At 50.9% G+C, this 18,484-nt stretch overlaps 3 protein-coding genes across 3 annotated transcripts; 1 reads left to right on the top strand and 2 right to left on the bottom strand.

Annotated features, from left to right (window-relative positions):
• Window positions 1–213: 213 nt before the first annotated feature.
• LOC101761834 (agmatine coumaroyltransferase-2) lies at window positions 214–1,669 on the bottom strand. Its single transcript, XM_004977992.2, has one exon. The coding sequence runs from the start codon at window positions 1,667–1,669 to the stop codon at window positions 323–325; it is 1,347 nt and encodes a 448-aa protein (XP_004978049.1). The 3' UTR covers window positions 214–322.
• A 920-nt stretch (window positions 1,670–2,589) lies between these two features.
• Window positions 2,590–5,434, top strand: LOC101774133 (probable ran guanine nucleotide release factor). The gene is made up of 7 exons (XM_004975789.3): window positions 2,590–2,904; window positions 3,028–3,063; window positions 3,168–3,305; window positions 3,513–3,599; window positions 4,116–4,163; window positions 4,250–4,326; window positions 4,970–5,434. The coding sequence occupies exons 1-7, from the start codon at window positions 2,830–2,832 to the stop codon at window positions 5,115–5,117; spliced, it is 609 nt and encodes a 202-aa protein (XP_004975846.1). The 5' UTR covers window positions 2,590–2,829; the 3' UTR covers window positions 5,118–5,434.
• Window positions 5,435–6,094: 660 nt separating this feature from the next.
• LOC101774537 (glyceraldehyde-3-phosphate dehydrogenase A, chloroplastic) lies at window positions 6,095–7,919 on the bottom strand. The gene is made up of 3 exons (XM_004975790.4): window positions 7,614–7,919; window positions 6,959–7,508; window positions 6,095–6,838 (listed from the first exon to the last, which is right to left on the bottom strand). The coding sequence occupies exons 1-3, from the start codon at window positions 7,764–7,766 to the stop codon at window positions 6,336–6,338; spliced, it is 1,206 nt and encodes a 401-aa protein (XP_004975847.1). The 5' UTR covers window positions 7,767–7,919; the 3' UTR covers window positions 6,095–6,335.
• Window positions 7,920–18,484: the final 10,565 nt, after the last annotated feature.

Below are 18,484 nucleotides of genomic sequence, written 5' to 3'. Positions count from 1 at the left end.
TGTGCCAGGTGTTAAACTTTAGGATGTTCCGTGTAAGGGGCTGCAGGGAGATAATTTTGGAGCCGGATAGGCATATGAGTCGAGTCTTTTGAGACACGCATGCAGTTCCTCTTTTCTTCTTCCCCGCCTTCGTATATCGCTCCCTCCCAACGGGAACCATCGCAGTTTCTTGCGGTCCGGCGCCGGCATCTTGCCCGACCATCGCCGGTCCGGCCTGCCACCCAAAAACCTTGCTAAAGACATTCGATTCGCATAGGTTTTGAATTAGTTTCAGATGACGGAGATCAAATCACAGCAAGCACCAGCAAAAGCAGACAGTGATCTAAAGACGAGCGTCCGCCGTTGCCACGGAGTAGCAGCATCTCCCGAATCTTTCCATGGCGCGGCTGAAGAGAGGCACGTAGGCGCTCACGCCCCCGTCGCCGGAGAAATCCCGCACGATGAAGACGGAGCCCTCGTTCGGCAGGTACCCGGGCATGAAGAGGAACGGCCGGCCGCCGCCCAAGTCCAGGTCGCAGAACGCGGCGTGCAGCAGGCTGTCCACCTCGACGTCCGGGCTGAGCACCTTCTCCGCCGCGTCCGCCGCCGGCACCAGCCCCTCCTCCTCCACCGCCCCGGAGCCCGCGAAGTCGACGAAGGACCGGAAGTAGCCGCCGTCGACGCGGGCCACCGCCCGGGACACGAGCTCCGCGGCGTGCCGCAGCGGCCGGTTCACCAGCTCCCGCGCGGTGGCGGCCGGCCACGCCCAGAGCACGACGTTGCCCGTGTATCCCTCGGGTATCCGCGGGGCCCCGTTCATTCGAGCTCGTCCGTTCACGGCGACGCGCAGCCTGGTGACCGCGCCGCCGTCGAGCCCGCGCGCCCTCGTGACGCACCGCCACAGGTGCGCCACCAGGCACACCGTCGTGCTGTACGGCCGCGCAGCCCGCGCCGACGACGCTCGCGACCTGAGCTCGGAGAGCAGCTCACGGGTGAAGTGCGCCCGGTGCACGACCACCACGTCGTCGGCGTCGTTGCTTCTGCTGCGCGCCGCCTTCGCACCGTGAGGCGGCTTGAACTCGACGCCGCGGTGATCGAACTCGACCCGCGGCGGGACCCGGGGGAGGAAGAGAGACGCCCGGTCGTGCACCGGAGCCGGGTCGATGGGGACCCCGCGGGTGGCCTGGCCCCACGCGAGCAGGAAGTTGCAGGCAGCCTGCCCGTCGGCCACGGCGTGGCTCATGGTGTGGCCGACGGCGAGCGATCCGCACGCGAACCGCGTGACCTGGACCATCAGCAGCTCCTCCTCGTCGGCGGCCGGGTGCAGGCCCGACACCGCGGATGAAGGCTGCAGAAGCGCGGGCATGACGCTGTCGAGCGCGACGTCGGCCGTCGCCTCAATGAACCGCGCGCCCGCGTCGCAGAGGATGATCGCGCGGCTGCCCCGAGCGTTGGTGCCGAGGCGGCCGGCCCACTCGCGGTACTCGGCGAGCGCCCTGGCCAGCCCCGCCTCGAGGACCGCGTTGTTGGGCGGGGCCGGCGGGCGGAAGAAGCTTATGCCGGAGATGTACTCGTCGAAGCTGGCCTTGTCGAACACCGTGAGCGGGACGGCGTCCGCCGCCGGGAATGGGACGCCGTTGGCACCGTAGGCGGGCCTGACAGCCTTCGACGAGTGCACGGTGATCTTCATGCCTGCTGATCACTGTGCGGTGCGCGCGCGTCGTTGGGAAGCTAATGCAGACATCCAGGAGATGATGATGTGGATTGATGGGTGGCGCTATATTTTGAACAAGAATAACCACCGACCCGAGCGCGCCAATGCAAGTCCCGGTATCCTGCTTGTCCTGCTTGCCGCCTTCCCCGCTATCCTGTCCCTTACCTTCTTCTACTACCGCCACTGTCCCTAATAGCCGGGATTTACTTTGGACCGCCATTGCAGCATGCGCAAGCCAGGGAGTCCCAAATTATGGGTGTCACAAATGTGACAACTCGTCTCATCGACCTGTTTTGGTTGTAGCCTACGCAAGCCAGGGCTACTCTTTGGCTGTTTTGGCACAAACTGGTTTGCACTTGTTAATCCTACTCCTGATAGAATTTAATTACCTGATGCAAAGCATTACTCACTAATGCCGAACTCACAGTTCAAACCTATTTGTATAGCCTTAGCACCTTGCTGTTAGCTAGGTGTAGGATGCGGTTGGCAGCGCCATCTCATACTCTCATTCAACTCGTAGGCTCGCAGCTGACTGATAGTGAATCTATTCGTGGAAAATAGACTTATATGGACTAGTACCATATGCATTTCAAGTTTTGAACTGTATTGTGTTTAAGCGGTGGGATGTGGACTCTACTCCTAATTTTGTTCTTCTTTTCTTGTCTGATGAAGTTATGAGACATCCGACTTGTTCTGAACTGAAGTGGCTATGTTAAGAGTACAAGACATAGTATAGCTTTGTCAACATGGGCCATGGGCTGGTACTGGTAGGCAGCCCACGGCCATCTGTGGGCCTCATCCTGCCTCCCTCGCTCGACTCGGCCCACACTGCCCGCCCACAGCACCGCCGCCGCACGCGCCGCCCTGCCGGCTGCCGCGAGCGGAGCAACCAACCAAACCGGCCGCGGCGGGACACCTCGGCGTGCGTAGCCTCCACGCGGGACCGCAGCTGCGACGCTGCGTCAGATCGACGCGCGGCGACTCCGCCCCCCACCACCTCGCGGCCTATATAACTCGCCCCTCGAATCGCCGGCCCGGCCCCTCCTCCCCGCCCGCGCCTTCCACCACGCTCTGGAAGCTGTTGCTGTCCGCCCCTTTCTCGAGAGCCGAGAACCGAGAGAGAAGCTGGTCGAGAGATGGCCGGGGAGAGCTGCGTCCCGCGGCCCCTGTTCGGCGGCGCCATCTCCACCGCCTTCCCCGCCCGCTTCCAGGTACGAGGCCGCAGGCTCTCCGCCTTCCCCGCACCCTCCTTGGCCCCGAAGGTTCAGCTTCCCTCTCCGCGTGCGCGTGCACTTAACGCTTTGTTTTGGGCTTCGTTTTCTTGACCTGTTCAGGACGTGAGCAACATCCGGGAGGTCCCCGACCATCAGGTTCGTGCGATCCTCGCGTTGCAGTTTCGATTCCGGTGGGATGTGCTTGCTCGCTGTTTGCAGAACCCGTTTGATTTTAATTTGATGGGCTGTGTGCTGTGCAGGAGGTCTTCGTTGATCCAGCCCGCGACGAGAGCCTCATCTTCGAGCTGCTCGACCTCAAGGGCGAGGTGGACGATGCAGGCAGCGCGCTCTGGTTCCTGCGCGACATCGCCAACGAGCAAGACGCCGCGGACAACTTGGTAAACAAAAGTCAACAACCCCTTTGACTTGCCTACTGTTTTAATTAGTGCAGCAAAGCCATGGAACAACTCATCCACCAGCAAATTACCAATTCGTTCAGAGAACTATTTCTGCACTTACTGTGCATTGGATGGCAATGCTAACTGATTCAACTAGATTAACGTAAAAGACACCTGTTGGTAAATCGTTGCTTGTTTGCTTGCTAGGTGGTTGAGCATTCTGGGACACTCGAGCTAGCTGGTCTGCGTCTTGGAGAAGCACCTGCAGTGGCTGGAACTTCAGTTGGCCAGCTGGTAAGCTTATCTACTGTGCTGATATCAATATGGTGTACCACACTGCCACCCCAATCAATCTATCTCTTGTCAATTGGCTTCTGTTCGTGCTTCTTTGGATAAGATGATAAAAGATTTCTACTGTTGTTGAAGTGTAGTGTAATCCTTTTTGTGAAAATTAAGGAGAATAAACAAGTTTTCAGTAGGGATTAAACATCCTTATGAACAATAACTAAGTACGGACAGACAATGTTAGTAGTTTGGTTTGCTCAAATATTCTCATATAGTGACTGCACCTTCAGAATTCAGATATGCTAACTGAGTGGGAGAAAAGGCAATTTTTAGTCTTCATTTGGGAGAAGGGCCTGTCCAGGAAATGTTGTGCTTTATGAAATATATGTTTCAACTGCATAGTGATAATTATGTTAGTATTTCTAATTCAATTTTTTTATATGTATTCAAATGATAGAGAAATAGTAAGTAGTGTCAGAAAAATGCACCATAGGATCTCATGCCCTCTTATCATTGTTTATGTAGGCTGTCTCAAAAGGGAGGCAGGGAAGAGAAGCGCAGAACATTGTCCGAGTGAGTATACCCACCCTTGATGAGTATGTTAAGAACATTAGATATATATTGGCTCTTCAAGCTGAATGCCATGTTGCCTTTTACAGCTTTACCTGGCAAACATACGTATCAAAAATGCAGCAACTGATGTGCTTATCACCGCATACGAGCCACTGTTGATAAAGTAAGGCCTGTAGATCGCTATCGTATATTTTCTGCTGTTAATTGGTATTTTTATTATTCTAAACAAAATATTCTCACCATTTCGTGCTTCCTCAAGGCTGAGAAGCTTGTTCTGATTTTAAAGCACACAACTACCATCCACTGCCATTTGTTGGTCTGTGTGTGTAAAGATATTAGTCTATAAGTTCGAATGCATCCTCACATGTTAAAATGAGTGTCGGTACTGTTGAAAGGGAACATCAATTATGTAAATGTAAATGTTCTGCTTGCTAAATATTCCATTTTTATGCAAGTCACTGTCAGCCTGGCACTATGGAAACCCTTATGTTCAGAACTTCAGATGGAAAAACTTCTTCCAGCTTTATACTTTGGCACGCTGAATTCTAGTGCATGAGAATTGTAAGCAAAATATCAAAACCGTATAAGCCATGGAGATGTTAACAGAATTCTAATGTGCTGCAAGAAACACTAAGGTCCTAAAGGTTTAAAGCATGAGTGAAGTCTACATATCTAAGTTCGTAACATCATCCTAGAGTTACCAATGCCTTGTGATATCTATTTAGTAAATTGAGGGTTTGGTTTTTGTTGTTCTCCAGTGTTACAAGCTGACCTAATTGGTTTATTATGTCTGATTTTTATTTCAGCCCCTTGAGTGAAAGCGCCACCGCAGTTGCAGCTGGTCCGGCCATACCTGCTGAACAAGCTGGATGCTTACCAATGTCCGAGATCTTCAAACTTGCCGTGATGAATTTCAATGTGCATGATTGGAACCTTTTCAATGGTGGTCCTTGAGACAGAGTGGGTATCATCTACAAGTTCCATGCAGAGCATCTGAGGAATATATTTTCCTTGACCAAAGACTAGTGCCTGTTTTCTTGTTTTAGATTGTGCCAAAGTAGTGTGTTAAAAATGCCCCTATGAACATTTATCTTGGCATCAATAGAGTCTGTCGTGCTAGGTTTTAGTGGAATGTAGTCATTTGGTACTTGTTAGTTACTTGATCAATGAAGCCAGGTGCAGATCTGTTCTTTTCTGTTAAAGATGGGCCATTTGAATTAAGAGATACAAAATGGAGCTATTGAAATTCTAAGGAAAATATGTTCTGAAAATTTGCTGGATGTTTGAGAAAGGGAAAGATGCCATCCTTGCATTCAACTGTATGGTCTAACACCTTTTGTCCTGCATACAAAAGATGCCATATACTCTTGATCACTCATTGCAACCTGCACCAAGGAATCAAGGATCCAGGATGAGGATCATGTGAACTATGAAGTCCACAGAAAATGCCAGTAGACAAACTGGGGCAGGACGGTACAGATTGCATCATTTGAACGCACAATTTGACTGATGCTTCATAACTTCGTAGTGACGCATCAAGAACATCAGGTAACCAGATTGGAGCACCATTAATATTCATCATACTTGCAGGCTGGTTTTAGCTCTGTTCACAACAAATCAGCCGTTTCAGTTTTTCAGCTGGCTTATAAGTCCAGCCGAACAGGCATTTCTCGATCATTTCACACCAGTTCGTAGCAAATACAAATAGAGTGCAACCTTTGGTTATATAAACCGGCGACTCTCATTCACGGCTGCGTGCACCTAATCACGGAACCTTATTTCATAGTGGAATAAAGCTTATCTGTATGCGTTTCATTGAACTTGTATTCGTTTCGATTAAACTGCATCTAACTTATTAGTAAACAACTCCTTGAAGAAAATTGGCTCTAATTTCATTTAGCCATCTTTGAACAAATAAAGGGTTTGAAATCTACAAAAGAACCTTGCAACAGATAGTATATATTACAAATCTGCATTATACAGCGTCTGCGATTTCCTTTGCCGGAAGTCGATTATACTCCGTCCCTGGACAATGAAAAATCGGAGAAGGGAGAGAGAAAATAAAAGGAATTGTTGGGAGTTTGGGTCCTCGATTTCTCATTACAAATTATCATCAGGGAAGACCCTGGGGAAAATTTTGAAGCCGAGGATGGGTTATTACAATGCGAGGCTTCACTTCCAATTGTTGGCGACAATGTCAGCTAGGTCGACGACCCTCTGCGAGTAGCCCCACTCGTTGTCGTACCACGCGATGACCTTGACCATGTCGTCGCCCATGACCATGGTGAGCGAGGCGTCGACGGTGGAGGACACGTCGGAGCACCTGAAGTCGACGGACACGAGCGGGGCGTCGCAGACCTCGAGGATGCCGGCGAGCTCGTTGGCGGCGCTGTCGCGGAACGCCTGGTTCACCTCCTCGGCGAGGGTCTTCTTGGAGACCTGCACGACGAGGTCGACGACGGAGACGTTCGGGGTGGGCACCCGGAGCGCGATCCCGTTGAGCTTGCCCTTGAGGTTGGGGAGCACCAGCGCCACGGCCTTGGCGGCGCCGGTGGAGGTGGGCACGATGTTGAGCGCGGCGGCGCGGGCGCGGCGCAGGTCGCGGTGGCTGGCGTCCAGCAGCCTCTGGTCACCGGTGTAGGAGTGGGTGGTGGTCATGGTGCCCTTGATGATGCCTGCGATGCGATGCATCATATTAATTGCTAGGTCTTAGTAAGCATCGTCATGCCAAGCCTGATCGGGACATGGACTCATTACAATATTGCAGAAGAGAGCATATATAATGGAGCACGCACCGAACTTCTGGTCGAGGACCTTGACGAAGGGCGCGAGACAGTTGGTGGTGCAGGAGGCGTTGCTGATGATGGGCTCGTCGGGGTTGTACTGGTCAGCATTGACGCCGCAGACGTAGGTGGGGATGTCGCCCTTCCCTGGCGCCGTGATGAGCACCTTCTTGGCTCCCGCCTGGATGTGCTTCCCGGCGCCCTCGCGGTCGACGAACACCCCCGTGCCCTCGATGACGAGGTCTACGCCCATCTCCCCCCACGGCAGGTTGCTGGGGTTGCGGTCGGACACGACCTTGATGACCTTGCCGTCGACGGAGATGGCGTTGTCCCCCACGGGCTTAACGTCGGCGTCGAAGATGCCGAGCGTGGAGTCGTACTTGAGCAGGTGAGACGCCTGCTTGACGCCTCCCGTGTCGTTGATGGCGATGACCTCGAGCGGCGAGTCGTCGCGCCCGTGCCAGCAGCGGAGGAAGTTGCGCCCGATGCGGCCGAACCCGTTGATCGCCACCTTCAGCTTGGCCTCCGTCGGCGCCCGCCTAGGCCCGCCACTCGTGCCGACCTGCACACGCAGGCAAAGCAAGCATGTTCATCCCCCAAGCCGTGAAACGAATGAAGCTAACGCGTCCCGACACATATATGATGCAGGTGGGAGCAGAGCACGTACCGCGTGGGTCCTGAAGGAGACGGCGTTCACGAAGTCGTCGGAGGTGGCATTCCGCCGCAGCGGCAGCGAGGCGGAGCTCCTGAGCCCGGAGAACTCGGACAGGCCGGCGCCCTGGAGCGGCGCGGTGGTGGCGGAGAGCATGGGCGACGCCATGGTGGTGGCCACGGACCAGAGCAGGGGCGGGATCGATCAAGGTGACGATGCTAGCCAACAAGCGGCGTGTATATACGAGTTGGCGGATTGGGGTGGCCGCGTTTGTGGTGCGCGGGGGCGCGGCGCGGGATCGTGAGGTCGGGATTGGGCGAGGGATGAGATTTTGGATAGCCCAACGTATGGCTGCCGATGGCTGGCCGCGTCACCCACAACCTTCACTGTTACGCTCATCGATGCGTGGCCTTTTCTCCGTGCATGCCCCCGACCCCTTCTGTTTGTGAGTTGTGTCTTGTGACCTTTCTTCCTCCCCTCTCGTTTCGTCGGTTGATTCTCGGGGTGACCTTTCGCGGCGTGGTGCTGGTATTTTTTTTTTGTTACAGGGAGCAGAAGACTAGTGCTGCTGGGCTGGAGGAGCTTGGAGGCCTCAGGTGTTGCAACGAGACCCTGAAAGCAATGTTGATGGATATTCGGTGTTCTATTTCGGCAGAGTCCGTGCTGCCACTACCAGTTGGACGTGAAACGCCAACGTTGTTTTTGGCACCATAGTTGGACGTCGAACGGAAAGAAGGCGAGGTGTTGGCACCATAGTTTGGCTTGATGGCGAGGCACCAAGGAATTTAGGGCCACATTTATATGATCTGGTGAGAAGAAAAAACAAGACAATGGCACAAGAGCTATGGAACAGCACGTGGATCAAATCCTTGCATAACAAAATACGACTACAACTCAAGTTGAGGAGTTTGTCTCACTCGGATCAGATTGCAGGACATACCTAGAGGCGGAGGATACGAATACTTGGAAGTGGACGGCTGATGGCAAATACTCCACCCAATCAGCATATGGTGCTCAGTTTTTTGGGTCACATAGATGTCACAAAGCCAATCTCATTTGGCATGCCCGCACTGAAAATAAATGTAAGCTGTTCGTCTGGATTGTCATCCAAACTAAAATTCTCACGACAGGCAACCTCGCACTTAGAGGATGGCCGCACCAAAACCTCTTGCGCATTATGCAATGGGCCAATGGAATCCGGGCAACACCTCTTCCTACTCCGCCCCTATGCTCAAGCGGTCTACCCCTCAAATTTCGACAACGTCAGAGATTGGTGGGAGGCAGTGGAAAAGTATATATCCACAAAAATCAGCAGTAAGATTTCAATGAAATGTCCATCTACATTTTGTGGAATATGTGGAAAGAGGGTAACAAGAGAATTTTTGAAAACAAGCTTCTAACGGCCCATCAGATGGCAGAGCGAATAAAGGAATGCATAGAGCAATATAGACGGATGTTTTGGTCCCTAACTTAGATCACATAGCTCTTTTTATAACACTCCAAACATGTGTCCGCCGAAGCACTCTTGGGTGGTTGCAGCGGCATGCCGTTTGCTTGTGATCTTTAAACTCTTTTAATCTTTTCTTATTAATTGAAAGGTAGAGCTCCTGCCATTTACGTTACGTTAAAAAAAAGAAACACCAACGTTTGTTTTGCTGAGAGGGTGCCCTCGCGATTGGTGGGTGGGTTACTCACCAGTCGCCTCCCAAATTTGTGAGGCGTCCTGTAAACCCATGAGTTTAGCTTCTAACTTGAGTAGTGTGAGCTCTAATATTTATGCAATATCGACTTTGTAAGATTTTGAATTGCTTTTCCTCTATAAATAGCATAGCAGAGCTCCTGCAAAAAAGAAAAAGAAAAAGAAATTGTGAGGCCGTCGTGTTGTGAACAGGATGGCGGGAGCGTGAGGCGGAGCTGGGCGAGGATTTGGAGTTGTGGCCATCCGCGCTGGCCTTTTGGCAACGTGTAGTAAGCGGCTAAGCCGAAGCAGCTCACACTGGCCTCCAGTTCTCAGGATCTTTCCCCCCTTATTTTCCGGTTGAGAGAGACGTGGACAAGCGTCGGCCTCCGCTGGCTGCTTGGAGCCATTCTCCACAGGATTTTTACTTTCACCGGGTCAGCTAGTGCTGTGCAACGGTCGCATCCACAACACACAGCACAGTTGCTAGTTCCAACATCCAAGTGGTGACACTAGTAGGTATGCAGTAGTAGGCTGGCTGGTTAATTAGTTCATTTTTATCCCCACTCTCCCTTCTTTGAAATCAAGATTAGTTTGTTTTAATGAGTTTTTGGGTCGATCCAAAACAATCCAGACTTGCATCCCTTGCAGTGGTAGAAGATGCTGCTCCTTGCAAGCTTGTCGCATTACGTTCCGAGCTCGCCGCTTGCTTCTATTCGCGCAAGGCACCAACATGGATCAGTGTACTTGCACATGCTCATGCCGGTACACGAACGAACAACGATATCCATTCTCCACCGATGGGCTGCTCCGCCAAGCCCCCGGACACCGATGGGGCCAGGCCGAGCGCAAAGTAGGTGATGTGCGTCAGCCCAGGCCGCGTCCATCGGCCCGTGCGTTGTACTGTACGGGCTCTTTCCTCGCCTACCTCCGTTTTTTTTAGAGAATCCTACCTCCGTTTTTTTAAGAGAAGCCTACCTCCTGGTGGTCAAACGGGCCCGACAGCAACGTAGTGGGCTTGTTTGATTCCCCCGCATACTTTTGCAGTTGGGTTTGTTCCCGGGCTGGCAGTACTGTGGGTCAGGCCCATGTGCCTGTCATTCTCGCGCTGCTCCCTTTTTTTCCCCCTCAAAGTGTAACGAAGCCGAAGCAGAAATGTACAGGTAGTAACCAAAATTAGAAATACTACTGCAAAGCAGATAGACACCGGTTTATTTTTTTAAAAAAAAAGGCTCCTCGCAAAAAAAAAAGAAATAAGAGCCAATCTGCTATACGGTTGAAACGCACCGTTTACCGCTCGCCGGAACGAGTAGAATAGTCCGCAAAGCAGCAACTTGTTCGAAGTCCTCGCAACGCTATTGTATACTGTATCTGTACACCTGCAGCCTTGGCACCATCGCATGTGCCCCTCGGAATTTTTAACCGCGGAATCTTTCTGGAACTGAGCCGCCGCCAGCTCAAAACACCGAAAGCCTCCATCCAACCCGCGCGAATTCGAACGAGTTCCACGCCACGCCCGACGGCAGACCACACATTCCCCCCCGCCGGCCTCCGAAACCCACCCGCGCCCGTGCGTGTGAACGGACCAGCGCGCAGCGGCGAAGAAAAACAAGGCGCGTGCTCTTGGCGGCCTCGCCGCCGGGCGCTGGCTCCGGGCGCATGCCGGCTGCCGCCGCTGCCACCATTGGCCAGCTGTGGCTGCGTGCACTCGGCAGCCGGCTCGGGGCCTTGCTGCCATGCCAATGCCATGCGCGGCTGCCACTGGCGCTGCGAACGGAGCGCGCGTGGCGCGTACGGCGCGGCGGGGGCGCTGGCCGTCAGGCCGAGGCAGCCCATCCGCGCGGCGCGGTGGCCCCACGTGAACGGGGGCGCAGCCGCGCAGGGCTGGACTCTGGAGCAGAGCGCAAAGACCCGACCGGGCACATGTGAGGGCCTGCCACCACGCTCACCTGCCATGGGACCCTGCAGGCTGCAGCTGGCGCGCGTCGTCGGGCTCGATCGGACTCGACGCGCGCGGGCGCTTCCCCGCTTGCTGGTGGTGCTCCCGCGGCCTACCGTGGACTACATGGTCATCACGTCACGGACCGGTCGCGGTTAGCTCCGTTGCCATGCCCCCGTGGCAGCTATCTTGGGTGGAGCAAGCGAGCGTGCATGCCCGTAGCCCGGCTCCATCTCCATCCATGCAGCGGTAGATACTTCGCGCTGCAAGATCCTTTCTTGTCACTGGGGCTCGCTATCAGCATCACTGCATCAACCTCTCCTGTACTTCTTACTATTACTTCCGGTCTTTTTAAGCCTCCAAGTAAAGCCATCTAAAATTTTTAGGTGGACACTGCACAAAAAAAAGAAATCCTAAAATTTTTCAAAAAAAGCCATCATTTAGTAGACTCAAATCATCATAACCATTGAATTTATTATGCTTCTAAAAAATTACCCACATATGTCATTATAAAGATAGCCTAAAGTAAACCTAAATTTATATCTAAATTTCCCACGTCTGCCATTATATAAAATTAACTAAAGTAACCCCTTAATCTTCATCAAAATTACCCACTCATACCATTATAAATAATATTTAAAATAACCTCCTAAATTTGCAAATAAATTTCCCACCACTAACTCTTAAAAAAACTTAAAGTAACCCATTTGCATCTATATTACCCACATATGTCATTATTAAAAATTACATGAGGTAATCCTACATTTGAATCTAATCATCTTAATTAAAAATATACAGCAATATGTGAGTCTAAATCATCTATTAGTATATGATATAATAACTAAGGTATATACGCATGATGTGCGTCACCATTTATAAAGATATAGACGAAGTGACGAGAATATATGTTTCTATGTTAAAATTATAGGGCAAACTTAGGGTCCATGAAACAAATTCAAGCGCATACCTACGATGCAAAGTGAAAAGTTAAAGATTATAAATGTGGACAGAAATATTATAGAGTAATTAGTAACTAAAATCTTCACAATTGGATGAAGATCGTATAGTAACTAAAATCTATCACAATTGGATGAAGATGATAATTATATATCTATATAAGTATTGTGTTCGAATATTTAACAAATGCGATGTAGCTCATGGTAATAGTTTGTAACAATGTAGTCTCATTTTTTATCATTGGAGACTACGCATTAGTTCCCACCAGACATGCTAGAAAAAAAAAGAAAAATTCTAGAAATTCTCAAAAAAAATCAAAAAACTCAAACACCAATCCTGTAAACTCTAAATAGTCATAGTCAATAATCTGCTATATTTTCTAAAAAGTTACCCACCACTAGCATTATGAAAATATTCAAAAATAAACTCTGAACCTATGTCTAAGTTACTGAGGTCGACCATTATAAAAAATAATCTAAAGTAACCTCATAATCTTCATCCAATTTACTCATGCATATCATTATATAGCATAATTTAAAATATCATTCTAAATTTGTACCTAAGTTACCCACATATTAAAAATAACATAAAGTAAGCACTTAAATCTTAATCTAATTATCTTGATTTGCATTATACAGAAACATCCAAAAATAAACTAATATATGATTCTAAATTACCTATTTATGTCATTGTTAATATAGAAATACTAAGTTAAAGTATATACACATGATGAGTATCACCATTTAGACCATTTATACATGTATGCGAGGAATTGATGAAAAATATTGATTTTTTATGCTAAACACAATGTATGGAGGTGCGATACAAAATGAAAAAAGGTGTGAATGCGGATCAAAAATTTTATAGAGTAATTATTAATTAAAATTCAATCACGACCGAAGAAAGATAAATATATATCTATATGAGTATTGTGTTGAAGTATTGAAAAAATTGAGAGAGTAGTAGATAAATAATTTTAATTATTGGGTAGGAGTTTAATTTCTAAATAATTTTCAGATTCAATATCTTTTAAAAATATTAGACCCACAGCACGATAGACTAGTTACTAAACGAGGATACGTACCCTACACCCGTACGCTCTACTTTGGGGCTAGCTCGTACTACTACGTGCGTGCCATCGACATGTCTATCCGATCGGACGCCTTTGAAGTCTTTAGCACGTAGCACCTGCACGCGCCAGCGTGGAAGGGGTATCAATATCACTGTGTCAGGGTATGGGCACATCCGCACATGTCCGATCCGGAGCAGTGGCAGGGAGTTTAGCCCCCTCATGTTTCCCGTTGCCGTTCCTAAATGATCATCGTGATGGGAGCAAATAATAACGCCGTCTCTGTCCCCCTGTGCGCAAGGCGTTTTAGGTAAAGCCGGCGTACTCCTACAGGATCAATCACCTCGTACCTCTCGTGGCCCGGCCGGCCGGCACAAGTCGGAGCCGTCGGCGTGGGGGCGTGGAGGAATGGCAACATGCATGTGGCGACGCACGCAGCCCTCCGGCACTCCGCTCAAGGACGAAAACGGCCGCGGTCGGGAACCGGGGCTGGAGCGCAGGAGGGTTCACATCTCCGTCGGCGGGAAAGGCGTCGACATATCGACTCCGGTGCGGCTTGCCGTTGCCGAGAGTGCTGATGACGCGCCTGGCCTCGGCTAAATGCGTAAAATCCACCTACAGATCTCGCCACAAGGAAAGTAGGTCAGTGACAAAGTTGCTGCTACTACTACGTGATTAGTTCTGCGACGAGCTACGGGCTGGGGGCGCAGGGCTAGGGTTCCTTCCAACCAATCCAACGTAACGTACCGCGACGTGCGGTGTGCCCCCACGCTACACCTAGAGTAGCTCGCCGGTTTGCCACGCTCTGGCCACTGGGCCATCTCGGGTCTCGGCCACTGGGCCATCTCGGGTCTCGGCCACGGCCAGAACCAGTGTAGGGAACTAGTAGGAAACTAGGAATAGCTTATCGAACAGGGGATTACAGGAGACGCGCTCGGGAGAGCCTGACGCTGGAGCTACTCCGTAGATTCCTGTCCTGCAGGCTGCTGCACTCCCATCCCATCCCATCGCGTCAGCCGCGAGATGGGCCGACGGGCGGTAAATGGTATCGGTGATCACAAATCACGTCGCCTCGTCTCATCGGGATCGAGTCCCAATCACGCCACTGTTGGACGCGACGTGTCCTGAGCTCTGCGGCCGGGCCACTTTGCTTTGACCGCCAGCTCGCCTCGCTGTTTTGCTGCCTTTCCCTCGCTTTGGCCTGGCCTCCGGTTACTTCGCTGGTCACACAGTCCTTAGCCGTATATGAAACCCCTCCCACGTTGTGAATCCGTGTCGTGCAAAGAGCATATGCCGGCCGGGCGCTGCCTGGAGATTCACGCCTGGAGTTTACTGATCTCCTGCCGGCTTCGAAGTTTGGGCCCGTGGCCCTGGAGCGAGGTGCTGCGAGGCTACCGCATTGTTTTTTACGTAGCCAGTGCGCTGTAGTAGTACGCCGGCTTCATGAATCATGAAACCGAAAAGAAATCGCGCGCGTGAGAACCTAGGCAGCGGGCAGCGGCGACCGGCGAGCTTGTTCCCCGTTTCTGGCCATCCGGCCTGTTCCCCCACCCACAAGCGCCGGAAATCGTTTGTGCGGCCGCCGCATCGGTCGTCCGTCCCGTTCTATATAACTAACCGAATCCTTCCTTTCCAAAAATAAAAAAGGCTAATGGAATTAATCCTCACCGAGACAAGACCCGCGTGACATGACAAGATAGCCCTAGCTCTACGTACCGACAGCCGTAGTACGTACATGCACTGATGCACAGCCGTATAGAGCGTGATCTGCCAAAGTAGCTGAACAACATGTCTGTAACTTTTGAGGCTACGTACTGCATCCTAGTAAAACCTTAGCCCTGGTCTAGTTCACCCTAAATTCCAACTTTGGCACTATGCAAAAGAAAATTCTCCATCACATCAAACTTACGGTACATGCATGGAGTACTAAATGTAGACGAAATTAAAAAATAATTGTACATTTTTGTTGTACTTTGCGAGACGAAAATTTTGAGCCTAATTAGTCAATGTTTGGACAATAATTCACAAATACAAACGAAACACTACGGTGTGCTACACTACTGGCACAGTAATTTTAGCACTCCAAATTTTGGCAACTAAACAAGGCTTACTCCTGTCGGTGGCAGAAAAGTTACTCCCCCGTAAGTACCCCGTAAGTAGCAACGGTATAACAAGTACTATTTTGTTTTTCCTCAACCTTTTCAGTTTGCAGCGTGTCGGTCCCAGGTGTAACCCGGCGGGCTGAGCTAAACCATCCACCGCAAAAGGACAAAGGCATGCGCGGAGCAGAACACGGTAGCTAGTGAGGATACACGCCAGGGAGACGCCCAAATGAAATGAGTGGCACGACCGCACGAGATGTGGGGGCAATGCATAAGGCACAGTTTGGCCGAGCACCCGCTTTCCTTTCCCTCCACTGTTTCAGCTGTCCGGCGTCGCCGGCCGTGGCCCCGGCCCCTGGACGCTCAGCAGCGGCGCGTTTCGGCGCTGCAGGTCCAGGATGGTCCCTGGCCTCCACGGGGTTAGCCCTGGAGACGACGGCCAGCAGGCGCCCGTCGGGCTAGTCGAATTGTCCAACGGCGAGCAATCTATCCCTCGGTGGCGAGCCGAACGAATCCAAAGATTTCGAACTGTTCCGTCGTCACCGTCTTCCCTGCAAACATGTGCCGCCTTCTTCGGCATTCACACGCACTGCTGGTCTCTCAAAACTCATCGTCCTACTGATTCTTCAATGCATTCAAGAAGTTTATACTTTCCTTATTCATGTCGACGGGACACCTCACGCCGCGGCTGGCGTCTTGTTGGTGTCGTTGCTGCTCGAAGTGCTCAGAGATTCCAGAGTAAAGACTGGATCGTCGTGTCCGTGCTTAGCAGCGAGGTGCTCGTAATGGCAGCGCAATCCCAGCATTGACTCCTGCTCGAAACCGTATCAGAAAAGCCCGATCCCGGCCGTTGCTGCTTCGTCGACCCCGGCGTAATGAGCACTCCGTTTCGCCGTTGAAGGCGATCGACGACAACGTAAATACACGTAGTATTAACTCCAGCGGCCAGGTAGCACAGTGGCGCGCGAACGTTGGTGCATTCAGTGTCCGATCACGGCCATTTGGCGCGTACCGAGTTATGGAACTGATCGACCGGCGGGGCCACCGGCGACGGCGGGCCTCGATCTCCCAGCGACGCGCCGGCACCGCGCCGTAGGAGCCCCGTGACGCCACAAATTCCTCGTCGGGGTGTGCCCATCTGACCGATCCGGCCGGCGCACGCCCTTGATTCCCTCTCCGCCGCAGCTACCGGCTCCGCTTCGTGCTCTAGGATTCTTTGACCGCCGACGAGAAGAAATGAAACTATAATTAACGAGATACGGAAACAAGTCTGATCCGTGTATGTATAATATAAAGGGGGAAAAAGAAAAAAAAAGTCTGATCCCCAACCACCGGCCACCTTGGCATGCACCTTGATATTTAGTCCCAAACAATCTTCGTTCTCATCCACTGCGTTCCGCAATGATACAAGCTCTGCGTTCCGCAATGATACAAAATACACTTGACTTGCGCAATTGGATCTGACAACCACCGGCGTGATGACGGTTTGAACTTCGAATCGGCGTGTTTTCTTGGGTTATTTTTCCCGCTGCCTCACATGCCGTTCAGATGCACTCGTTTTGCCTCCCTTATATTTTATCCACCACCGCATCTCAAATCTTAGGAGCCGTACGTGCTGCTAGTTGACTGGAACTTTTTATCCATTTGTGATTGAAATATTTTTAATCATATTATTAGGACGAAGAAGACGATATGCGAAAGCGCGATCCATCGTGTTGTCTTTCATGTCAAGTGGGCATCCTCTTCCCTCAAACGTTGCTTGCCCCGCGGCATACCGCTTCTGTCAATTGCTGGACTGCTTGTCTTTTATATTGCACCGCGCATTGCTCGCAAATCCTCGCTTTCTAACCTATCCCTACACAGCACTGCTGCCGCATTGTTGCCGTCCCATCACAAGACCAATTTTCATCCACGGTGACAACTTAGCCATGTCTTCTTCGCTTGAATCTCAATATATTTTTTGGTACAATTCGAAAGAAAGTGTGCGCACAAAATACTATCACCACACCATTCTAAATGATATGCGTGTCACCACGAGCTAGCACCATGTTTTCGCTTAATCCATAACATCAAAGGAATAGTTAGGGGTATATGTCCCTCGCTCATCATAATATGTGTCTTCTTTTGATGAACCCTACTCTACCCATCACATAGATTGGAAGGGCCCAAGACATGAAACTAACTCAAACACTTGGTTTTCTTTTTAGGTTGCTGAGAGGTGTAACATGGTGCAATTATATTGCTAGGCTTGAAACTTTAACCTAGAGTCAGCTTATCAGAATTGCTATTTAGCTATTAGTATCATGACAATGTTAAAAGTGTTATTGAAAGTATTCTTTGATTTAATTATATTATTTGGGATGGTCCGTAGCTTACAATCATACGTGTCCCTACAACCTTCGCATTCCATCCTAGTATTCCGCCTTCTTTGCCAAATTGTCCTATCACTTATTGATTTTCGGAAATTCAATCCAACGCTATCGGAATGTCAATTAAAACTTTTACTATATTAAAGATACCTAAAATAAGATTTATTAGTTTTTTTAAAAATATGATATGTGTATACTCTTCGGTACAGTATGATATGGATGGCTGATAATTTATCTTTAACGCTAACTGGTAATAAACACACACCATCACAAAATCCATTGCACCCGGCACCCGCTCTCAAACCTGTTGCCCACGCTTTGCGGGTCCCACCTGCTCTGCCCCCCGAGGTGCGGTACCATGCTCTGCGGGTCGTAAGAGCACCCGCAATGGTAAAGTAAGGCGTGCTCTTATGTCCAACTCATCTGTAGATAGTACAGTAGATCAACCATCCAACAATCTATCTTTTGACACGCTTCATGAAATTTCGTGGGACCTACCAGCACAAAATTTATTAAAAATTACCGCAGCTGGGTAGTATCACCACATTGGCAAGCGCCCTCCCTCCAGCACCGGCGGCTGTGCCAGGTTCTCCCTCCACCCCGTGCGACGTGCAGCTGGTCCTGCCTCGCCCTTCCTACCAACACCGCCGGGCGCTAGCCGACCTCCGCCGCTCGAGCCACCGCCCACGCCGCTCCTCGCCCGACGCCGGGCGAGCTCCGCCATCCTTGCACAACCAGCCGCGCCGCTCCTCGCCGCTATCCGCGTTCGCTC

The sequence above is a fragment of the Setaria italica genome, chromosome VII (assembly GCF_000263155.2).
Source record: "Setaria italica strain Yugu1 chromosome VII, Setaria_italica_v2.0, whole genome shotgun sequence".
NCBI classification, from domain to species: Eukaryota; Viridiplantae; Streptophyta; class Magnoliopsida; order Poales; family Poaceae; genus Setaria; species Setaria italica.
Note: the sequence above shows the minus strand (reverse complement) of the source record. Positions and strands in the feature narration are given on the sequence as shown.

Excerpts from the sequence above, each read along its gene's own strand:
- LOC101761834 (XM_004977992.2), bottom strand. The coding sequence starts at position 1,669 with ATGAAGATCACCGTGCACTCGTCGAAGGCTGTCAGGCCCGCCTACGGT.
- LOC101774133 (XM_004975789.3), top strand. The coding sequence starts at position 2,830 with ATGGCCGGGGAGAGCTGCGTCCCGCGGCCCCTGTTCGGCGGCGCCATC. Across the intron at positions 3,064-3,167 it reads GGGAGGTCCCCGACCATCAG|GAGGTCTTCGTTGATCCAGC; the intron begins GTTCGTGCGATC and ends TGTGCTGTGCAG. Across the intron at positions 4,164-4,249 it reads AAGCGCAGAACATTGTCCGA|CTTTACCTGGCAAACATACG; the intron begins GTGAGTATACCC and ends TGCCTTTTACAG.
- LOC101774537 (XM_004975790.4), bottom strand. The coding sequence starts at position 7,766 with ATGGCGTCGCCCATGCTCTCCGCCACCACCGCGCCGCTCCAGGGCGCC. Across the intron at positions 7,509-7,613 it reads TCTCCTTCAGGACCCACGCG|GTCGGCACGAGTGGCGGGCC; the intron begins GTACGTGCTCTG and ends CTGCGTGTGCAG. Across the intron at positions 6,839-6,958 it reads GGTCCTCGACCAGAAGTTCG|GCATCATCAAGGGCACCATG; the intron begins GTGCGTGCTCCA and ends ATCGCATCGCAG.